This window comes from Opisthorchis viverrini, assembly GCF_000715545.1.
Source record: "Opisthorchis viverrini unplaced genomic scaffold opera_v5_103, whole genome shotgun sequence".
NCBI classification, from domain to species: Eukaryota; Metazoa; Platyhelminthes; class Trematoda; order Opisthorchiida; family Opisthorchiidae; genus Opisthorchis; species Opisthorchis viverrini.
The window spans coordinates 747,095-764,507 of record NW_008751758.1 but is presented as its reverse complement, the minus strand read 5'-3'; the positions used below and the strand labels follow the sequence as shown (position 1 = coordinate 764,507).

The window sequence follows — 17,413 nt, the reverse complement described above, 5'->3', positions numbered from 1 at the left end:
TTTAACAAGGGATTCAGTTGGGTTCCAGATGAGTTTCTCGTAAAACCAATTTTGTGTGTAAATGAGTGTATTTCGCTAAAAGTAAAGCTGTTTATTTGCTTCACCGTCGGTTTCAGTGGTTTCGTTCACAATACTGAAGTAGGCTAATGAGTAGCAAATGTACGATTAGGCTAAACAGATCGGAACTCGGAGAAGACACTTAATCGTTAAGCAGCAAACTTGGTGACGGAGTGGTCAGTCGGCGAGACCATGCCATATCAACAACAGAGTACACCCATTTGCGTACCAATTTCGTTTTGATGGGAGACTCACGTGGAAGCCACCTGAATCCCTCGTAAAACAAGGTTATCCGTCGAACCTTTGGTTTTTGCGAAATTTTGAGGCATATGTCCTGTGAACCGAGTTCAATATACTTTGCTAGTCCTTTCGTACAACTTAAATGTACTGACTCGCTTCTCGGGGAGACGGTTCTGGTGAGTGCTGGGTGTGATCTACTTCATAGCTGTATTCTCATTCACCATTCTACCACAGGTGTTCCTGTTGGCACTTTCGAAAATACCAATCTCTCTGCTCGTGGAAGTCGCGGTCGAAGCATTTCTTTTAGCTCGGGTTCCCAGCGTTACGCCTTTCCTAGCGGCACGACTACGATGCATTCTTTGGTAACCAGCCCGGCGTACGACTCCGCAGTACCAGAAAAATCCAGCCAACCGGGGAGTTCTTTGACCGGTGCCAAGGTCCAAATTTCAAGCCAACTGTCACAAGAGTTGACAGATCGTAGAAGTATGTTAGACCAATTTAGCGAAAACGAAGTAAGTGAATTAAGGTAGTCCGTCATTTTTCCTTTTTTTTGGACATCTGTCCACCGAAGGTTGGCTCTGGACGATAATACGCGTTGGGTACTTGAGAGTAGAAGGTGTTTTGCACTTTAGGTTTGGGTTTAGATTCCACGTGACTCCGAATTTTACAGACAACACCTTCTCTTGATTGCCCATATGATCCTCTCGCACAGACATTGAAGATGGTACTGTGCACTGCCATCTCATAACGGGATTATAAGCATGTGATTTCCAGGCAATCTCCATGTTAACAGATACAGCCTAGTGACTGGATTTTCCGCGCGTTTTTAACGACAGTGAAACATCGGTGTTGAACACTGATGTCATGCTGTCAATGATGATGATGATGATGATGAAACTGAATCTGACACCCCGAGAATCATTTAAAAGTTTCCGAACCTAGAGTCGCTTTTACAACTGTTGACACGCTCTCTCTTTGTTTGTCTATACTTACGGGTAGACTAGTGAAGAGTCTCAATCCCCAAAACCTCCATTAGTCCATCCTCTGGTACTCTGAAACCAGCATAGAGGAACCTGCCTGAGTGTATCACAACTATTAAAGGTTTCATCATACGAGACACAAGTATAGTTCAATAAATCAATGCGTAAAATTCGACATCGTCCGGAAATTAGTTTGTTTTAGCCCTACGAATTTTAGGAGGGTAGTTCACTCTCTGTGATACTGAGAAAATTATCTTCGAGAATTGGGAATCGTGTTGAATCGTGTTGGTCGAACGAAGGCAATTCAGCTGGTTATCATTCGGGTTATAATGTAATCGTGCAAGTAATCCCAGTGGTAATGGGACATGTTCCAGGGCTTTTTTTCCGCGTAGCGGGCCCCGCTTTCGGTTAACGGAATCGGATTCAGCTTCTCATGTTTGCGACAAAGCTGGCATTATAACGTAGTTTTTCCCAATTGATTAGTTTGAGGTAATTTATGACTTCGTTTTGCTCTCAAACTATTTGGCGACTGACTACTATCTGCCTGGTTACAACTGATTTAACCGATGATCATTTTGGTCCTGCTATCTGGTGCATCCGAATTCTTGGGTTTTTGTTTATCCGTGTATGTGCATCATTAGGGTTGTGAAGTATGGCAAATGATTTAGGTTTTGTACAGCCCACCCATGGTGCAGTTGCATGCGCTTGTTTGTACACTTACGTCTAAGGCATACATACGCGAACTTACTTCTATCGGTGTGCGTGATTTACCACATTCCTTTGGTCATCTTTTTGGTCTACATGAAATACACGCATGCTCGCCGCCATAGGCACACACTTCCATATCTCCCGTTTCAACTCTCTGTATGTATTGTGCATTCCTAAACACATGCGCCTCGCTTGACATCGATTTCAGTGTGTCTGTACGTGCACTGCTTCTGCAGTTCGAGGCGCATACGCTTGTCATTCGCGTGCATCTTTCTGTCGCTTAGACAATGCGTGGGCCACTATTATTTGGGTGTAGTGACCACAAACTTCCTGAAGAACGAGGAAGTCGTTCTTTTTGTTATATTGATCGGCCACTTGATGATTGATTGTCCTCGGAGTCACATTCCTGAAATTTGCGCGCGCGTGTATTGCGACCGGCGCTGTTGCATTTCCCATCCTGTTTGATGGAATGCGCTTCTGCAATAAAACGAACATATTCTCCGTCCTGTTTTGGGGACAGTGAATGGTCCCTATGTGTTCTATAATATGGGAATAGATTCAATAGCTCAGTGCATGAACGATTATGCCACTGATTTTCTAGTTGGAATCCACAGTAATATCCTCCTCCTTTCGGTGTTCTCCATGTTTTATGAAACCCTAAGTTTGAACTTGGTTGTATCTGTCACAGTTCATTTTGGGAACTACTCAGGGCTCCTGCAAATCGTGTTCATTCTTAGTTTACAACAAATTGGCAATCAGAGTTTACCCTCATTGCCGTCATCTCACTGACAGCATATACTGTAACAGTGGAAAGTAAGTTGGCCAGTAACCTGTATATTTTCAGCACCAAAGCGAAAAGCTACATCATTTTAGACTGAATATCCTTTGCTGCCTAATCCGCATGTGCATTTTATGTACTTTTCATATCGCTTTTTACTCCCACAACACCACAAGGTACAGGTTCCCATTTTTGCCCATATCATGACGTGTGTACTTAGCTCACAATTTCACCGAACCATTGGTTTGTCATCCCTTTCCCAACGGCCGTTTCTGGTACCACCTTCATCTCTCGGAAGTACAGATTGTCAATATTCCTGCATACCATCTGCTGGCCGCACTTTTCTTAAATAAAGGGTGACTTGCATAACTGACGCTATCGCATTGACGTGGATGCGCAAATGATGTGATTTCTCTTTATACAAACTACCCAGAGGCTGGACTGGAGGTATACTCCTTGTGTAAGATTTCCTCCAAACGGGGTTTGTACTTTGGATCACAAATAATCCTAGATGTTAGAACTGTTCCTATTCAGGTTTCTTCATCATTTGGCCGCGCTAAATAGGTCAAAACTGGTCCATCGGCCGACCATTGATTGGTCAAAACGTTATTAACCGTGCGCAGAGCCACATCTATTATTATACTATTGACATTAAAGTAGCCCTGGTTGTGGCCGTACTCACTGGTTTCCTTGAATAACGTCAGACGAGTACGTCGGATTGTGACTTCGCACATCCACGACTCCCGATAGACCGGGCAGACTCAAGTTAAATGAACAGTCGGCCGATCCGAATAATATGTAGGGTGAGGAAGGATTTAGTATATCACCTCGCCTACGTAAGCGTTGTTGTTAGTTCGATCTGCCAAGCTGTATGTCCTCTTAGGTCGTTAAGCTGCGAGCGAACTGTCCGATTCTATCAATTAGAAGGGAAACCCGCTCTCTCTGGTCACGAAGCGATAGTCACCTTTACAACAGTACTACTTGTACGAGGCAAAACCTTTTCATACACTTTTTTGGTGACAGTACATGTGACGACAGAAAATAAGGAACTAACACGAACAAGCGAACTGAGTGTAAATTGAGCACAATGTTGAATGAAGCTCACTAGTTTGCATAAGCGATCTGTCCCCACGAAGAATTGAAACACTCGGATTTAAGTTTTCTGGCTCTGTGCGTTGGAGAAACATGTTTAGGTCACGTCTTCAAAATGGTGTATCGAACAACTATCTACCGTCGATGTTTTTCGCTGCGGAGCTGACTCATCGTCTATTCAGATGGCTCAGTCACATTTTTTGCCGCTAACATACTCAAACAACCAGACCTTGTATTACTCCAAAACCGCGCTAAGATTGGCGTTGTTAGCGCAGTTTGAGTTAGGCTCTGAACTGATTTTTGGTTTGTAGGACATCTACGGCGTACATAACTAGAACCATTATTGGATCCACATTCACGAGCAGTTAGCCGTGTTTGGGCAGGTGCCGTTCGGAATCTACAGGGAACCGGTTCGTTTTCACACAGGTGATACCCGAACTAAATCGAAAAAAGCGTTCCGTCGTCTATTTTTTTAAATAGACCTGCTGCACTCGACATTTACGCCAGTTTCCGTTTTTATTTTCTAATCCAACACGTTCTTTCATGATTGTTCTTACACTGGGCTGAATATGCTCATTTTCCCAACCCTTTTGCTTTCCATTTCTGTCCCCGTTAGCTACGATACCTTCTAAAGGCGGTCCATGATCTTTTGGCGTTGCGTTCTCGGACATGCGGTACTCCCGGATCTTTTAGTTCTTCGCCATCTCCTATCATACTGCAACACCATTCCAAACCGACTCCACCCAAAACCGATCGTGAAGAGACTCTTGCCGACGGACCGTACAGACATGTATCTAAAGAGTGCTTATTGGATTCTCAGGCTACGAGTCGTAGCAGCAGCGCGGTGCGTACCGGTTGTATTCGTGCTTTGAAATCAGGGTTGGACAGACCACCGTCCTCCAGTGATGCAACCGCAGTATCTACTCCCGGGTCAGAATATGATTCTTCTTCAAGTGACCTAATGCATAAACGTTTGCCCCTCGGGTTCCAGCATTTCAAGCGCTATCTTGACAACAAATTCGGTCCCGATCATCCTCATCCTCTATCACCTGGTTTCTCAATTCGTACAACGACATCCAGTAGTGGCTACATAGCTGAAGCAACCATCGGAGTGCGAGGCGCCATTGCAACTGTGGAGCAACCCATTCCGTTGCACACATCACATAGCACAAGTACCAATTCGATCGCTGCTGGAGATGTTCAACCGAGACCACTCAATGCGGAACCCTCGGCCACAAACTGTCGACTCCCAGCTGGTTCGGATACTGCAAGTCACGTGACACAGTCAGCAAACTGTTTAGTTTCAAGTCGTGGTTCTCTGGGTGAAGCTCACCGTACGGCAACTTGTAGGAATGCACCTTGTAAGTTTCTCTTTCTCGCACAGCGTTGCAGATAAGCTTACCAGCATTCCATTCATCCCAATTCACACTCGCAGTATTGATATTTTGGTACAAACGTCGTCCATCAAGTCAGTAACTTGAGCAATCGTTGTGCGAATGTGCTTCCGGCTATCCGATTCCCCGTATCTTGGTCCCGTTGTGTCTCAACCCTAATACATCCTGTAAGCTGTACGGAAACTATTAGGTGTTTTCTATGTTAACTTCATCTCTAGGTGCAAAAGTGTCCTATCAGGTTCATTTCGCATCTGACTTCTTGATGAACGCCTAATAAAGATCACCCCATGTAGTGCTGATTTCCCCCCAGAAAGCCCTTTGGTATCTGTCGGTTATGCGATAGGTAATTGTACGTTTAATTATTTTCACCATTTTGTACATTGCATTACACACTTCAGTAGTTCCTCGGAGATCGAACAGCTCTCTAGTTCTGAAAAAATTGCGGTGGGATTGAACCACCTTTTCTAGGGTCTCACAAGAGTTTGCATCAACTTCACTCGATTTTCCTAATTGGCCGATGTTGAAAACCTTAAGACCTTAAGCTTCCGTTCCTAATCTCTGGCGTTAACAAAATGAACAGGGTAACCGATTTTGTTCCGTTGTATCCAGCTTAACGTCACCATAGAACGCCATGCTTCTTTTTTTGTCCAGGTTACTGAACAGTTGACCCAAAGATAAAGGGTAATGAACGACAGTCAGGCTTCAGGCAACTGTGCCTTCGTTTTCACTATACGGTTTTTGTGGGTGACCGCTACAATCACCTATGCTGTGGTAACAGTCAGCAGAAGTGAACACTGGTGGTGTGCACCTGGACGCGCCATCATATGTTTGATAACCCAGTTACCATTCTAATCCAAAGGAACACTGTACTACCCGAGGTTCGTACCGCCTGTTTCAAGGTACAAAGAAAGCCCGGTCACTAATTGTCTGGTAGCGTTTGCTGCCCTGTCCTGTAACTAGCAAATTTAGGGGGGGTTATCCCAAAGATGGTCCACGTAAACTGCGCGGGATGACTACAGCCCAACTACATAGATCTGAATCTGTTCAGGAATCAGCATATTTTCCTAATGTTTATTAAGAGCGCCCGAACATGTGCCATTTTTCCCCATGTGACTACTTTACTTTTCAAGTTCTTCACACTGCATTATTGGATGTTCACATGATCTACCAGAATGCGGAAGGTTAAAACCTCAACGTGAAAGGCGCTTCCTATAGTTCAATTTTTTCTGCTTGTCGCTGTTTTTCTACCTGCGTGAGCGTAGGACGCCCTTCCGTTGGCCAGTAGGCTTTTGAAATGACCGCTGTCGTTGCCCCTCCGGACCGGCGTTTTCTATTCCCGGTTTTGATTGTTTTAAAATGGAGAATATACCTGCCTATATCGTGTGGTACGTAAATGGTTGTCACTCATCGCTTTGAGATGTGCCTGTCGGATCGTTGTCGTATCTGTTTCACACGCAACCTACTTATTAGGCTCTAGTAGGCGTAAATATTGCCAAAATAGGGAAACTACCATCTGTGTAGAGGGTTTTTCGGGCAATTTTCGTTTGTGTAACCTTGAATGCTCAGTAGGCCACTGCGTATTTATTCATAGGCTTGGACTCACCAGTCAACACCACCGAACATTCACGCAACAAGGCCCCCCTGCCAGTCCCTGACGAAGTGGATCATCCCTGTCAACTCGCAGCGGTAGAACTTGGTCACGATTCCACGGAGGTGCACGCTTTCCCCACATCCTCATACATTGCGCCTATAACTCCCGTCAATGTGAACAGTTGTGGGACCGCCCCAGGGCTCCAGTACTATGAAGAAAGGGACTACCCTCCCCCACAACAATTTGATTTATCACCACCACTTGTTCCACATACCCCATACCTTCCGTTCCATCAAAGGTCTTGTGGATCCAATCCTGAGGTGACGGAGACGCACGCTTCCAACTTCCCTATCGATTGTTCGGCGCGCTCACGTTGGTCTCCATACACGCCGCAATGTTACTGGTGGCCGCACCCAGCTGCTGATCACTCGCCACATAATTCTTGGCTTAGTCAGTTTGTACAAGAGCAGCTGAATATGACGATACCGCAATTTCCCACACCTCCTCAAGAAACATGCTCTTGTGGTATAGAGTTCCATCAAATGTATCCCTACACACACTGGGTAAGTATGACAGGCCAGTTTGGTTTCATTGATGCGGAGGCCACACTGTTATCTCTATGAACCATTTAGTTCATGAGCTCAATCCACATTCCTTCAGGAAATTATTTAGTGTCACTGTTATATCTTGTCCGACTTCGCCAAGTTTAGACACCAGTCTGCCCAGCGATGGTGTCACTGTTACACTTGTCCCTTTGGGTCCAGCCCGGCCAACAGTGGCTTAAATTATCGCCACGGAAACTGCTTGTGGTGCGCTGTTTCTGTTTTTTCATCTCACTTTATTTTCACCTTCATTTCTACGGGCAACACCATTCGGTAGAATGTGCACGTAGGTGTTCCCCCATGGTATTTGGAAGGTGTTTTGAGGATCGAATGGAATTTATGGTCGCTTTCCTTCACCTTATGTATACTTTGACCCCGTCAACACCAGGGACTGCACGTTATTTTTTGGTGATCCACGGGCAACAACAAAGTGGCTCCCCTTGGACTCAACTTTTAATAAAATTGCGTTATTATCTAACAATGCCTGCACAATATTTCGCTGCTCTATCCTGAGTAGTTGAATGAAGGGCTTGCGCCAGATCATTGCATGGATGGGTTCTTCACCCAACTAGTCATTTATACATCACTTCTGTTTGACCACTCTAACCTGTTTGGGTAAAGCTGTGAATACGTGGCGGAGATCGAGATGGGACGGAGAAAAGGGTTAATGCTAGCCTACGAGGAACATTTGTGGTCCTACATCTCCAGTTCTTATTCACATAGTTTGGATGGAAAGTGATGGCAGCACGAAATGCCATGGACTTCGGTTTGCTGCCATATTCCACTAAGTAGGCATGGACCCATGTGCTTCCATCTTAAAGAGATGGCCACATCCAAATTACTCAGACTGCTCGTGACCTACCACAACCCGTTCTGCCAAGTCATGGGGTGCTCGCCTCTCGGTTTGTGTCACTTTGGACTCGACGCGAAATGTAAGGCTTCGTATGCGTAGAACAGTGTCAGGTCACCACTACTTCTGGTACCTGTTTCAAAGCCTGTAACCTGATGACCTAAGCTATGTTGCGCGACCAGGTTGCAAATTGCATTCATTGAAGTATTCAACTAAATTGGATGACCGAATGTGTTCGAATCCAGGATGAAACCAATCCATTTTAATGTGTATACCAATGATGAGTGCGCTATCTGCATTTCTCCACGATTAGTGTACACATTCGGCGAACGGATCAACCACCATTAAATACGCCTGGGCTGGCAATATTCCGATGCATTACCAACAACCAGATGTTGGTACGTAACTGACACTCGAGTTCATGTGCATACCAGTGGTTGACGCTAGTGAACTCCACGAAAGGTTTCATATTTGTGCCCAGGGCCGAAGAACTTTTGGTTCGAATCTACTCTTAACCTCTTGATCACCCTTATCTGGAGTTGGATCTCTCAGGGCACCTCAGTCCCCGTCCCTTCGGGCCGCATAACAACTGGACATTGAGAGGGTACCACGGCGAAAAAATTTGGTTTCTTCTGTTTAGTTACACAGTTGACATACCTGAAAGAAGTGGTCGGTTGCAGCTGTCAGACAAGTTTCGTTACTTACTCGGTTCGATGACTCCTTGACGCCAACTTCTCTTCACCTGGAACACTATGATTTTCTTGTTACAAATTAAACATCGCACCCGAGGGAATAGCATCACGACGCGTACCAGCTAACTAAAGTTTTTTATATACGAAACCCCTGGGGGCACATATCTAGAATAGGCATATATCCGTCCGTACATACCGTCTTCTGCTAACTTCCTTGGGACGGCATCCCCCTTACAGTCAATGGCTTCTATAGCTACACTTGCAAATATGTTAACAGCTTCGTCAAATATCTACGAACAATTGTCTTCCGTAGGGCCAGCAACCCACAGGCCAAGTAATTGTCTTGAAACCTTATTGTAAAAATCCACAACATTTCCAAACAGCTTCGTCAAATATCTACGAACAATTATCTTCCGTAGGGCCAGCAACCTTATAGTAAAAATCCACAATATTTCCGTCCATTAAAAAGCTGTTCATCAGCTTCATAACGGGTTTCCACTCGTGGAATTGATATCTCCGTAGCTCATGAAGGCGTTCGAGGTCGCGATTTGTCTATCACATTATATCTCCCTCGCTTACTACGGGGATTGTCGTTCTTTGGGAACCTGGATGTCTCAGTTGAACGTGTCATGTAATGTCCACGTTAGGGATACATACAGTTCAATACAGTTTCATCCAGAATCAATGCGTACGATGTCATTTGATGCGACGTATTTCGTTTCGAAACAGTTAGAATGGATCTGTTCGCAAATCATAGTTTTTTTCTTGTGCGCTTGAACTAGAGGGCTCTTGCTCGGAGCCTTTATGTGAGGGTGTTCTTGGTAGCTTCATCACTACTCGCTAAGTCAGTCTGATAACGCCCCAGCTCTCATGCGTAAACATTACCATGAGGAGACTGTTCGAGTAGTTTAAAGTGTCGGGACATGTGCATAAGTACTTGGTCCACAAAAGGTGAGCTATCGTTTTGTTGTCAAACGATCACCCATGGATTCCACTGGTCTGGAGCATCCATATGATGATTCCCTGTACCTGCATTTACTATGACGCATGTGGTTGTACACGTGCCTTATCCCGATCGGTGTGTTTTTCCCAGGTACGTCTGCGAATCGCTACAAACTGAAGACCTGCATGTTTCCCTTCTGGTTTGTTACCACGCCCTGTGCCTGCAGTCCGCCACAGTAAGTGCATGCGGTATGCTAGTCTTGCTTGTAGTTGGATCCTATGTCTGCTGCTTTTTTTCGATTATTTTCCAGTTCTCCGATTATTGCTATATTCGCAGTATGTCAGAATTTTTAGATAACTCAAGCACAGGACTTTGTGAGTGTATTTTTGCTGATAACGAAATTGAATCACGGTGAGTGCTGTTGTAGTCGAGAGTGCACCTTGCTGATGAACGCCTGTTCACACTTCGCTGTCGTTCGGATAGAAACCGCCACCCTCAGTTTGGTTTGCCGTCTATTTTCAAGGGGTGATGGTATTGCCTCGTGGATCCAACAGAAAGTCAGTGAGAAGAGTATTGACCATATTTTACCATTGTGACGCTCACTCTGTTTGCTTTGCCCGGGAGTTTGATGCTCGTGTAATGGTAAAAATCTGGGAGGAAACGTGGGGTTTTGTTTTTTGTTCGCTGAGCACGGTAACCTTTACAACAAGTGTTTCATAGCCAAGTGACTTGAATTTATTGTTACATTGACGCGCTGATACACGTATGTATTTGTCTGCTCTCTAGATTGGTTGGTCTTGTTTGATTTCATCAATCTGAATGTAAGATTCCAAGATTTACAAGTACGACCGAGTTACCAAGTCGTTTTTAGCGATATTGTCGACATACCCAACGCTTTTCTCAACAAAGGATTTTCATCGTGCGATTAAAAAACTATTTTATGACCCGCATTCAGTGTTAATAGTCGGAGTTGTCTAAGCCGGAAGGGTTGATGATGAAACGGTCGGGTGGTAGCAGGAGGCATAAGTCACGGAATAAGTTTCTGGACCGGGCTCTTGAACGTACAAATTGTAACGTCTATCTTAATTATCCCTGGGAATAACTCGTTCTAAAACTAGATTCACCGAAAGCTTTGTTGAAAAGGTTCAGCCCCCTAATTTACATCACAGATTCAACCAGAAGTACTACCTTCCAGTGCGGGCATCTTCAAGTGGAGTTCATGAATCCCCGCGAATACCCTAGACAGTTTGAATAGTCTGTTGGATTACGTGGAGTCCTTGTTATTTCCGTGGACATCAAATTGATTGCGAGTTGAACCTTTACACTCACCTTAACTATTCAAGATAAAAACTCCACGTAGTTAGCAAAACGCTCAGAAAGCCCATTTTACCTGGATTCATGTTATTTATACTTGAGATCAAAAATGCGTAGAATAACTCATCCTTTACCACCCGATTTTCGGTCCTTCACAGTCTCCTCAGATGTCTGAAAGGCTTTACCTTAGACACCTTTAGTTGGCTTCTTTTACACTCAAGTGTGTTTTAACTGTAAATTCTGGTCGATTGAAGGTCATTCCGCTTCATAGCCCATTTTTGTTTGACTTCTTGAGAGGTATTCTACAGAATGGAATATTTATCTTCTAACTAAGCTGGTTTTCCTGCGACGTACAGTGAGCATTTCACTAAGGTCTAGGACTCATCCTGTATATCCAGCGTATTACACTGATGCGGTCCAAATTAACTATGTGGATAGCCGATAGGGATAATTGGTTATCCTCTCATCTGATCAACGAAACACTGCACATCCGGGGATAGGGTTGATCATTTAGATACCGAGGGACAATCCGGAGACTGCCCTTTTAGCTGTGTCTGCAACCCCGTTGTTAATTTATTGTCCAATTGTGCGCAGTTTTTTGAGGATGGTGTGTGCGCGTCCAACTATGTCATCTTCCTGAAGCCATTCCCCAAATTTATGTTAATTTTACGAATGCCTACCGTTTGGCAGTGGACGTCATCGGAGTTACTTCGAATTGAACTTATTGTCAAGACCCAACCTTAGCGCTTATGTGGTTTTAATTATGGGCATTTGCAGTAGTTATTCACATTCATTTATGTTGAACTGACTGACAGCTGAGGTACACTCCATGCTTATGGTAGTCTACAGACGGTGTTAGCTTACTTCCCCACCGGTCTCGTACTGACTGACCCTGCCTCTTCATTGTGCGTTACAGCACAGGCCACAACTTTCTGCTCTGTCCAGTGGAAGTGCGCTGCGGGGCTACGAAAATGCCCGATTCGCTACCTATGCAGACTCGGCTAGGGTAATGCCCTCATCCAGCACAACTATGCAGCTTAACTCAGTGGTAGCGTTTCCAAGCGGACAGTCTGTGGATGCGGCCTACGGCGGGGCATATGGCTTTCCGGACCCAGCCCAAATGTCTACCGCTCAGTGGGAATATCCTTCATACGTGGACCGCACTCCGTTTATGCATCACGGTCCACCACGTGCGTTCTATCCACTCTCGCCGTCCCCTACATTCGACTCAGCCATGTGGAATTCACCAGGTAAGCTTCCCTATACCCTGATGAAGCGTGCAAACATCAATATTGGAAACTGAAAACCGCGAAATTCAGTTATCCTCCGACCTCGCTATTCGGCTCCCAAGTTTTAATCATACGCCTTACTGTGTACGGAAGCGTTGGGTCATTGAAGATGGGATCAGGTTGGCTTAATCAGTCGTAGGTTTAGTCTTAAACACTTGTTTGCAACACACAAGAAACAAAATAGCGTTGCCAAACAGAATTTAACCATCAGTCATGTAATAGAACTTGGGAGAAATATTGTCAAGCGGGATTCTATGCCGAAACCGTCCACCGCTCGCAACGGCCAATGAACCCAACTCGCCTCAGAAGATCGGGTTTCCCGCCAGTCCAGTTGAAATAATATATTGTGGATCCAGCAGCCAACCATGTTCCAGTGGCCGCTGAATGCTGGTTGCCAATGACGCGTATTGTACTCTGTATCCTTTATCGCCCTGCTGAAAGAGCTAGATTGGGAGGATCAAATCGAGAGGTAAGATAAGGCACCTCTGTTATTTCGAATATCTCATAGTATCGTTTCGTCTCTGATATATATGGTCAAATACCGGTTGTGAACGGCTTATCCGCCTACACGAGGCCCTTACTATGTACTCGTTTTATTCATTTGAGTTTTACGTGAACTATTGTGCCTACCTTTTGATCACCGGGTTGATTGATGTCTAATTAGAAAAAAAGCTTTTGTGTATTCTATGATCGGTTTCAACTTTATGCTCATGAGTGGGTAGTGTAAGAAGGCGCTACAAATTCGTTACTACGGTTTACTCCTCAGCTCAGAATTCTTTTCAGTCATCCCCTTCACTCATTTCAGTTGCTTGGAGCTCACGACACCCGTATTGTCATACGCCGTTCTCACCATACCACTTCCGCATGCCACGATCGGGTAGTGCCGGTGCTGGATTCGGCTGTTCTTTGGACGGCAGTTCTAACCCAACTGGCTTGATGTCACAGCGTATGACACGTGAACGAAGTGTCGGGCCGGACTTGAATGGGCTCCAACCTTCGATACCGCGCTCGGCTCACCGCTGTTTAGGTCCCATGTACCACGCACCGCCCACTCTTCCCATGGGACGTGGTCCCTCGGACCTTTCTCCACCCGCAAAAGACTCGCCAAGCGTCACTCCAAGTGGTGTACGAACAATGAGTAACTCTCTAAGTGCCAACGACCTCTCTGGGTATCGATCGAAACATCCGTTTGAGATGCGATCTACAAAATCGAGTTTCGAATTATCCCCAGAATTACCCTGTGATCCCGCACTGACCCTCACGAACTTCACAGATTTTTATTCCAAAATAGCTGTAAGTTTCAGTCTGTTTGAGACCTCTAGATTTAGATTATTCGGCTTTTTTTGTTTCCTGCATTTTTTCGACTGAGAAAGAATTTCCTCCAGTTACGTCTGGATCCTACTCCAAGTGGGTACGCATCCTTACCCATGCGAATTCAAGCGTATCACACGTCTACTCCCGTCTTCACCAAATCCACCATTTTCAACTGATTCTTTTAATTGATGCGAGTTCTTGCTATTCCACCTAGTCCTAACCAGGCTGTTGATGTATTTCGATCATGTATTCGTTTCTAATCAAGTACGCTCCATCGAACTTGGATGGGTTCTGCACTTATTTCTGTTTGTGACCACAATGTTATCGATACCTACATCTGCACTTATAAAGGTGTCTGGGTTATTGGTTACGGTTCTATTTAAGGTGTGTCGTATTGATTTTCGCCCTCCTTAAAACTCTCTTCCCTCTTTCATTTTTGTTACCGGATTTTATATGGTCTCCGCCGCTAAACAAAAGGTTGAGTAACCATCAGCTTAGCGTTCCTATTGATTGAGACTGACAGGTCATTGAAAGTACGAGGATCACTATGGCATACCATATATTTTTCGGAATAAATTTGCCGTAGTTTACTTTCAGTGAAGTCAAAAACTGTCGTACGTGGTCTCCTCTCAGGGGAATGTAGCCATATTTTTCACTGGGTTCGCGGTTAGTAATAGTCAGTATTCATAGTAGTTTACAGTCATGTCCTTTCTTTGTTAACATTTGCCAATACTTTTCTTCCCACATCATCGTTATAGTGTAATCTAGCAGTTCTCGCGCACTTTTTCTTTTTTTTCAGGCGTTTATCGAAATGGATAACAGCTTGCAAATCGCGGTACCCAGTGGCTGGACTGAGCGACGTTCCAGTTTTGGTCGTTGTTATTATGCTTGTGATCAGACCAAACAGGCTAGTTGGAATCATCCTACCCTTGGCTTATACGTGCCTTTGGGATGGGAACGTGTAGATTCGTGTCACGATGGGATATTCTACCGAAAGTAAGTTTTTGTTGGCTTACTTTACTACTTCACTTAGTACGACTGGTGGGAATGAGCTTGTTTCATAGATGTCCTTGTTCGCAGCCGCTCAGGCTTGGCGACTGGTGGCGATTTCCCCATAGATTGTGATTTGTTCTTGGTTCTAGCAATGGACACCGCAGGCAGACATTGTGGTTTGTCAAAAGGTACGGTAGCTTGATATAGCCTTTAATGAGTACAAAGGAAAAGCATTGCTATTGTATTTATATGGTTATCACGAAATGTTCCACAAGGTCACGCCAGAAGCTTCTTGGGTAAGGGGTGGCGAGAAATACCGAAGTATAACAAACAGCACGACGCCGATTGGCTGACATTCTGATCAATCAGTATATTCCTTCGTTTGCTGCCTAACCGGCTCTTGACAACTCCATCCAACCGACATGATGTCCGTTTGTTCGCATAGGCTCGCCTTCGGACAAATTCCTTACTATAAAAGTTACTTATGAGTCAGACTCCTGATTACTGCCACCGAGGCGAAACCCATGATTATAGCCATCCGAACACCGTTGGCCTTGTTCGTGATTGATCTGATTCCATAGACTTACAACCCGGTTTTCATGGCTCCTGTTTACCATTCTTCTGTCCGGAGCTTACGCTCACCTGGTAACCCACAAACGAGAGAAGAGTTTTGGTCAGTCAACTGCATATCCTTGCCTTTCGCAACTGCCTTAAATGTTTTCACAATGGAATCTCGAAATAATCCCTGTGCAACATATGTTGAAAGGCTTCTCGAATGAACCGATTCATTCCCGTCATGGGATCCACAAAATTCTGCGAACAGTGCTGATGTGAACTGTGGTCCATTGTCGGATACAATGGTTTCCGGGTAGCCATGCTGACTGAACATGTGCCTGAGTCGCCGAATCGTGGACGATGCTGTCGTGCTCTGCATTACAATGGCTTCGGGCCATTTGCTATAGGCATCCACCACTATCATGATTGATGCTCCATAGATTGGTCCGGCAAAGTCAATGTGAACCCTCGACCAAGGCAAATCGGGTGTTGGCCATGTCTGGAGCTCTGTCTTGATTGGTCGTTTTGATGCGTATGCACAATGCGAACAGGAACGGCCAAGTTCTTCCAACTGGCTGTCCATCATTGGCCAGAACACAAAACTTCGAGCAAGCGCCTTCATTCGGTTGATTCCGGGGTGTCCTTTGTGTAGTTGTTTCAGGACACTTTTGCGCAGTACTTCTGGAATAACGATCCGTTCACCGAAGAGCAAGCACGCTTCAATTTCTGATAATGATTCACGTCTGGTGAAAAAATGTGATAGTTCTTTCCTCGGACATCTCTTTGGCCAACCGTTACGAACGTAGCTAATCACTTCCTGTAGGATATAGTCGCGTGCTGTCTCCTTTTGAATCATCCTGGCTGTGACTGGTAAGGAACGTACTGCGTCATGCAATAGGTAACTGACGTCTGGTTCTGTTTTCACTGCAGCGATGATGGTATCTTCAGATCCTCGTTTTTCAGTGTCGATTAGTCTGGACAGGGCATCGGCTTGTCCAATGGAATCCGTAGATAGGTATTTCATTTGGAAATCGTACCCCAGCAGCAACGTGGCCCATCGTTGTAATCGACTGGCTGTATATATCGGAATTCCCTTCTTTGATCCGAAGATTGTCAAAAGCGGTTTGTGATCCGTCAGGAGTGTAAATCGGCGACCATACAGCATTTTGTGGAATTTTTGCACCGCAAATACTATGGCCAATGCTTCTTTTTCAATTTGACTGTAATTTCTTTCGGTCGTCGTCAGAGCTCGCGCAGTGTGTGCCACGGCCTTTTCTGACCCATCCGGAAATCGATGCGAAATCACTGCTCCAATCCCGTAGCTGGAGGCGTCGGTCGCTAGGATTATCTCCAAGTTCGGGTTGTAGTATGTTAGAAGTAAATCAGACTTCAGTAGTGATTTCAGTTTGTCGAAGGCCTGCTGACACTCTCTGGTCCAAATCCACTCTGCATTTTTCGCCAAAAGTTGATTTAACGGGTACCGTAGTCGATGCATTTCCGGCAGAAATTCACTGTAGTGGCTGATCATCCCAAGGAACGATCTCAGTGTGGTGATGTCCGTTGGTGCCGGTAGTCGATCAATTACTTCGATGTTCTCCGGGTCCGGTCTACGTCCATGTTGATCGATTATGAAACCCAGAAATTTGATCGATTTCATGAATAGTTTGCATTTTTCAGCTCGGAGTCGTAATCCATAATCCCTTATTCTGCTCATAACTTCGTCCAATCGATGGAGCAACTCGGTTTCTGTACTGCGCATCACAGTAAGATCGTCCAAATACTCGGCAGCACCGAGGATTCCTGATAGCATCGTATCCATGAGTTGTTGAAAGATTGCCTGCGTAGTTTTCACCCCGAACGGCAGGCGATTTTACTGGTACAATCCACGATTGGTACTTATCGTGAGAAGTTTCCGACATTCTAGATCAACTTCGAGTTGTAGGTATGCTTCCGCCAAGACCAAGGTTGTAAAGTATTTTCCACCGTTCAGTTTTGCGAAAACGTCCTCTGGAAGTGGCGGT

General features: G+C 45.0%; 1 protein-coding gene across 1 annotated transcript in view; it reads left to right on the top strand.

The window, feature by feature from the left end:
* Positions 1–17,413, top strand: part of T265_05434 (hypothetical protein) — a gene marked incomplete at both ends in the record, with an annotated part of 30,134 nt that overhangs the window by 5,208 nt on the left and 7,513 nt on the right. Inside the window, 6 exons of the mRNA XM_009170441.1 lie at positions 532–809; positions 4,472–5,216; positions 6,841–7,403; positions 12,158–12,491; positions 13,336–13,823; positions 14,644–14,840. Of these exons, the coding sequence (XP_009168705.1) occupies positions 532–809; positions 4,472–5,216; positions 6,841–7,403; positions 12,158–12,491; positions 13,336–13,823; positions 14,644–14,840 (2,605 nt within the window). The remainder of the gene's footprint in view (positions 1–531; positions 810–4,471; positions 5,217–6,840; positions 7,404–12,157; positions 12,492–13,335; positions 13,824–14,643; positions 14,841–17,413) is intronic.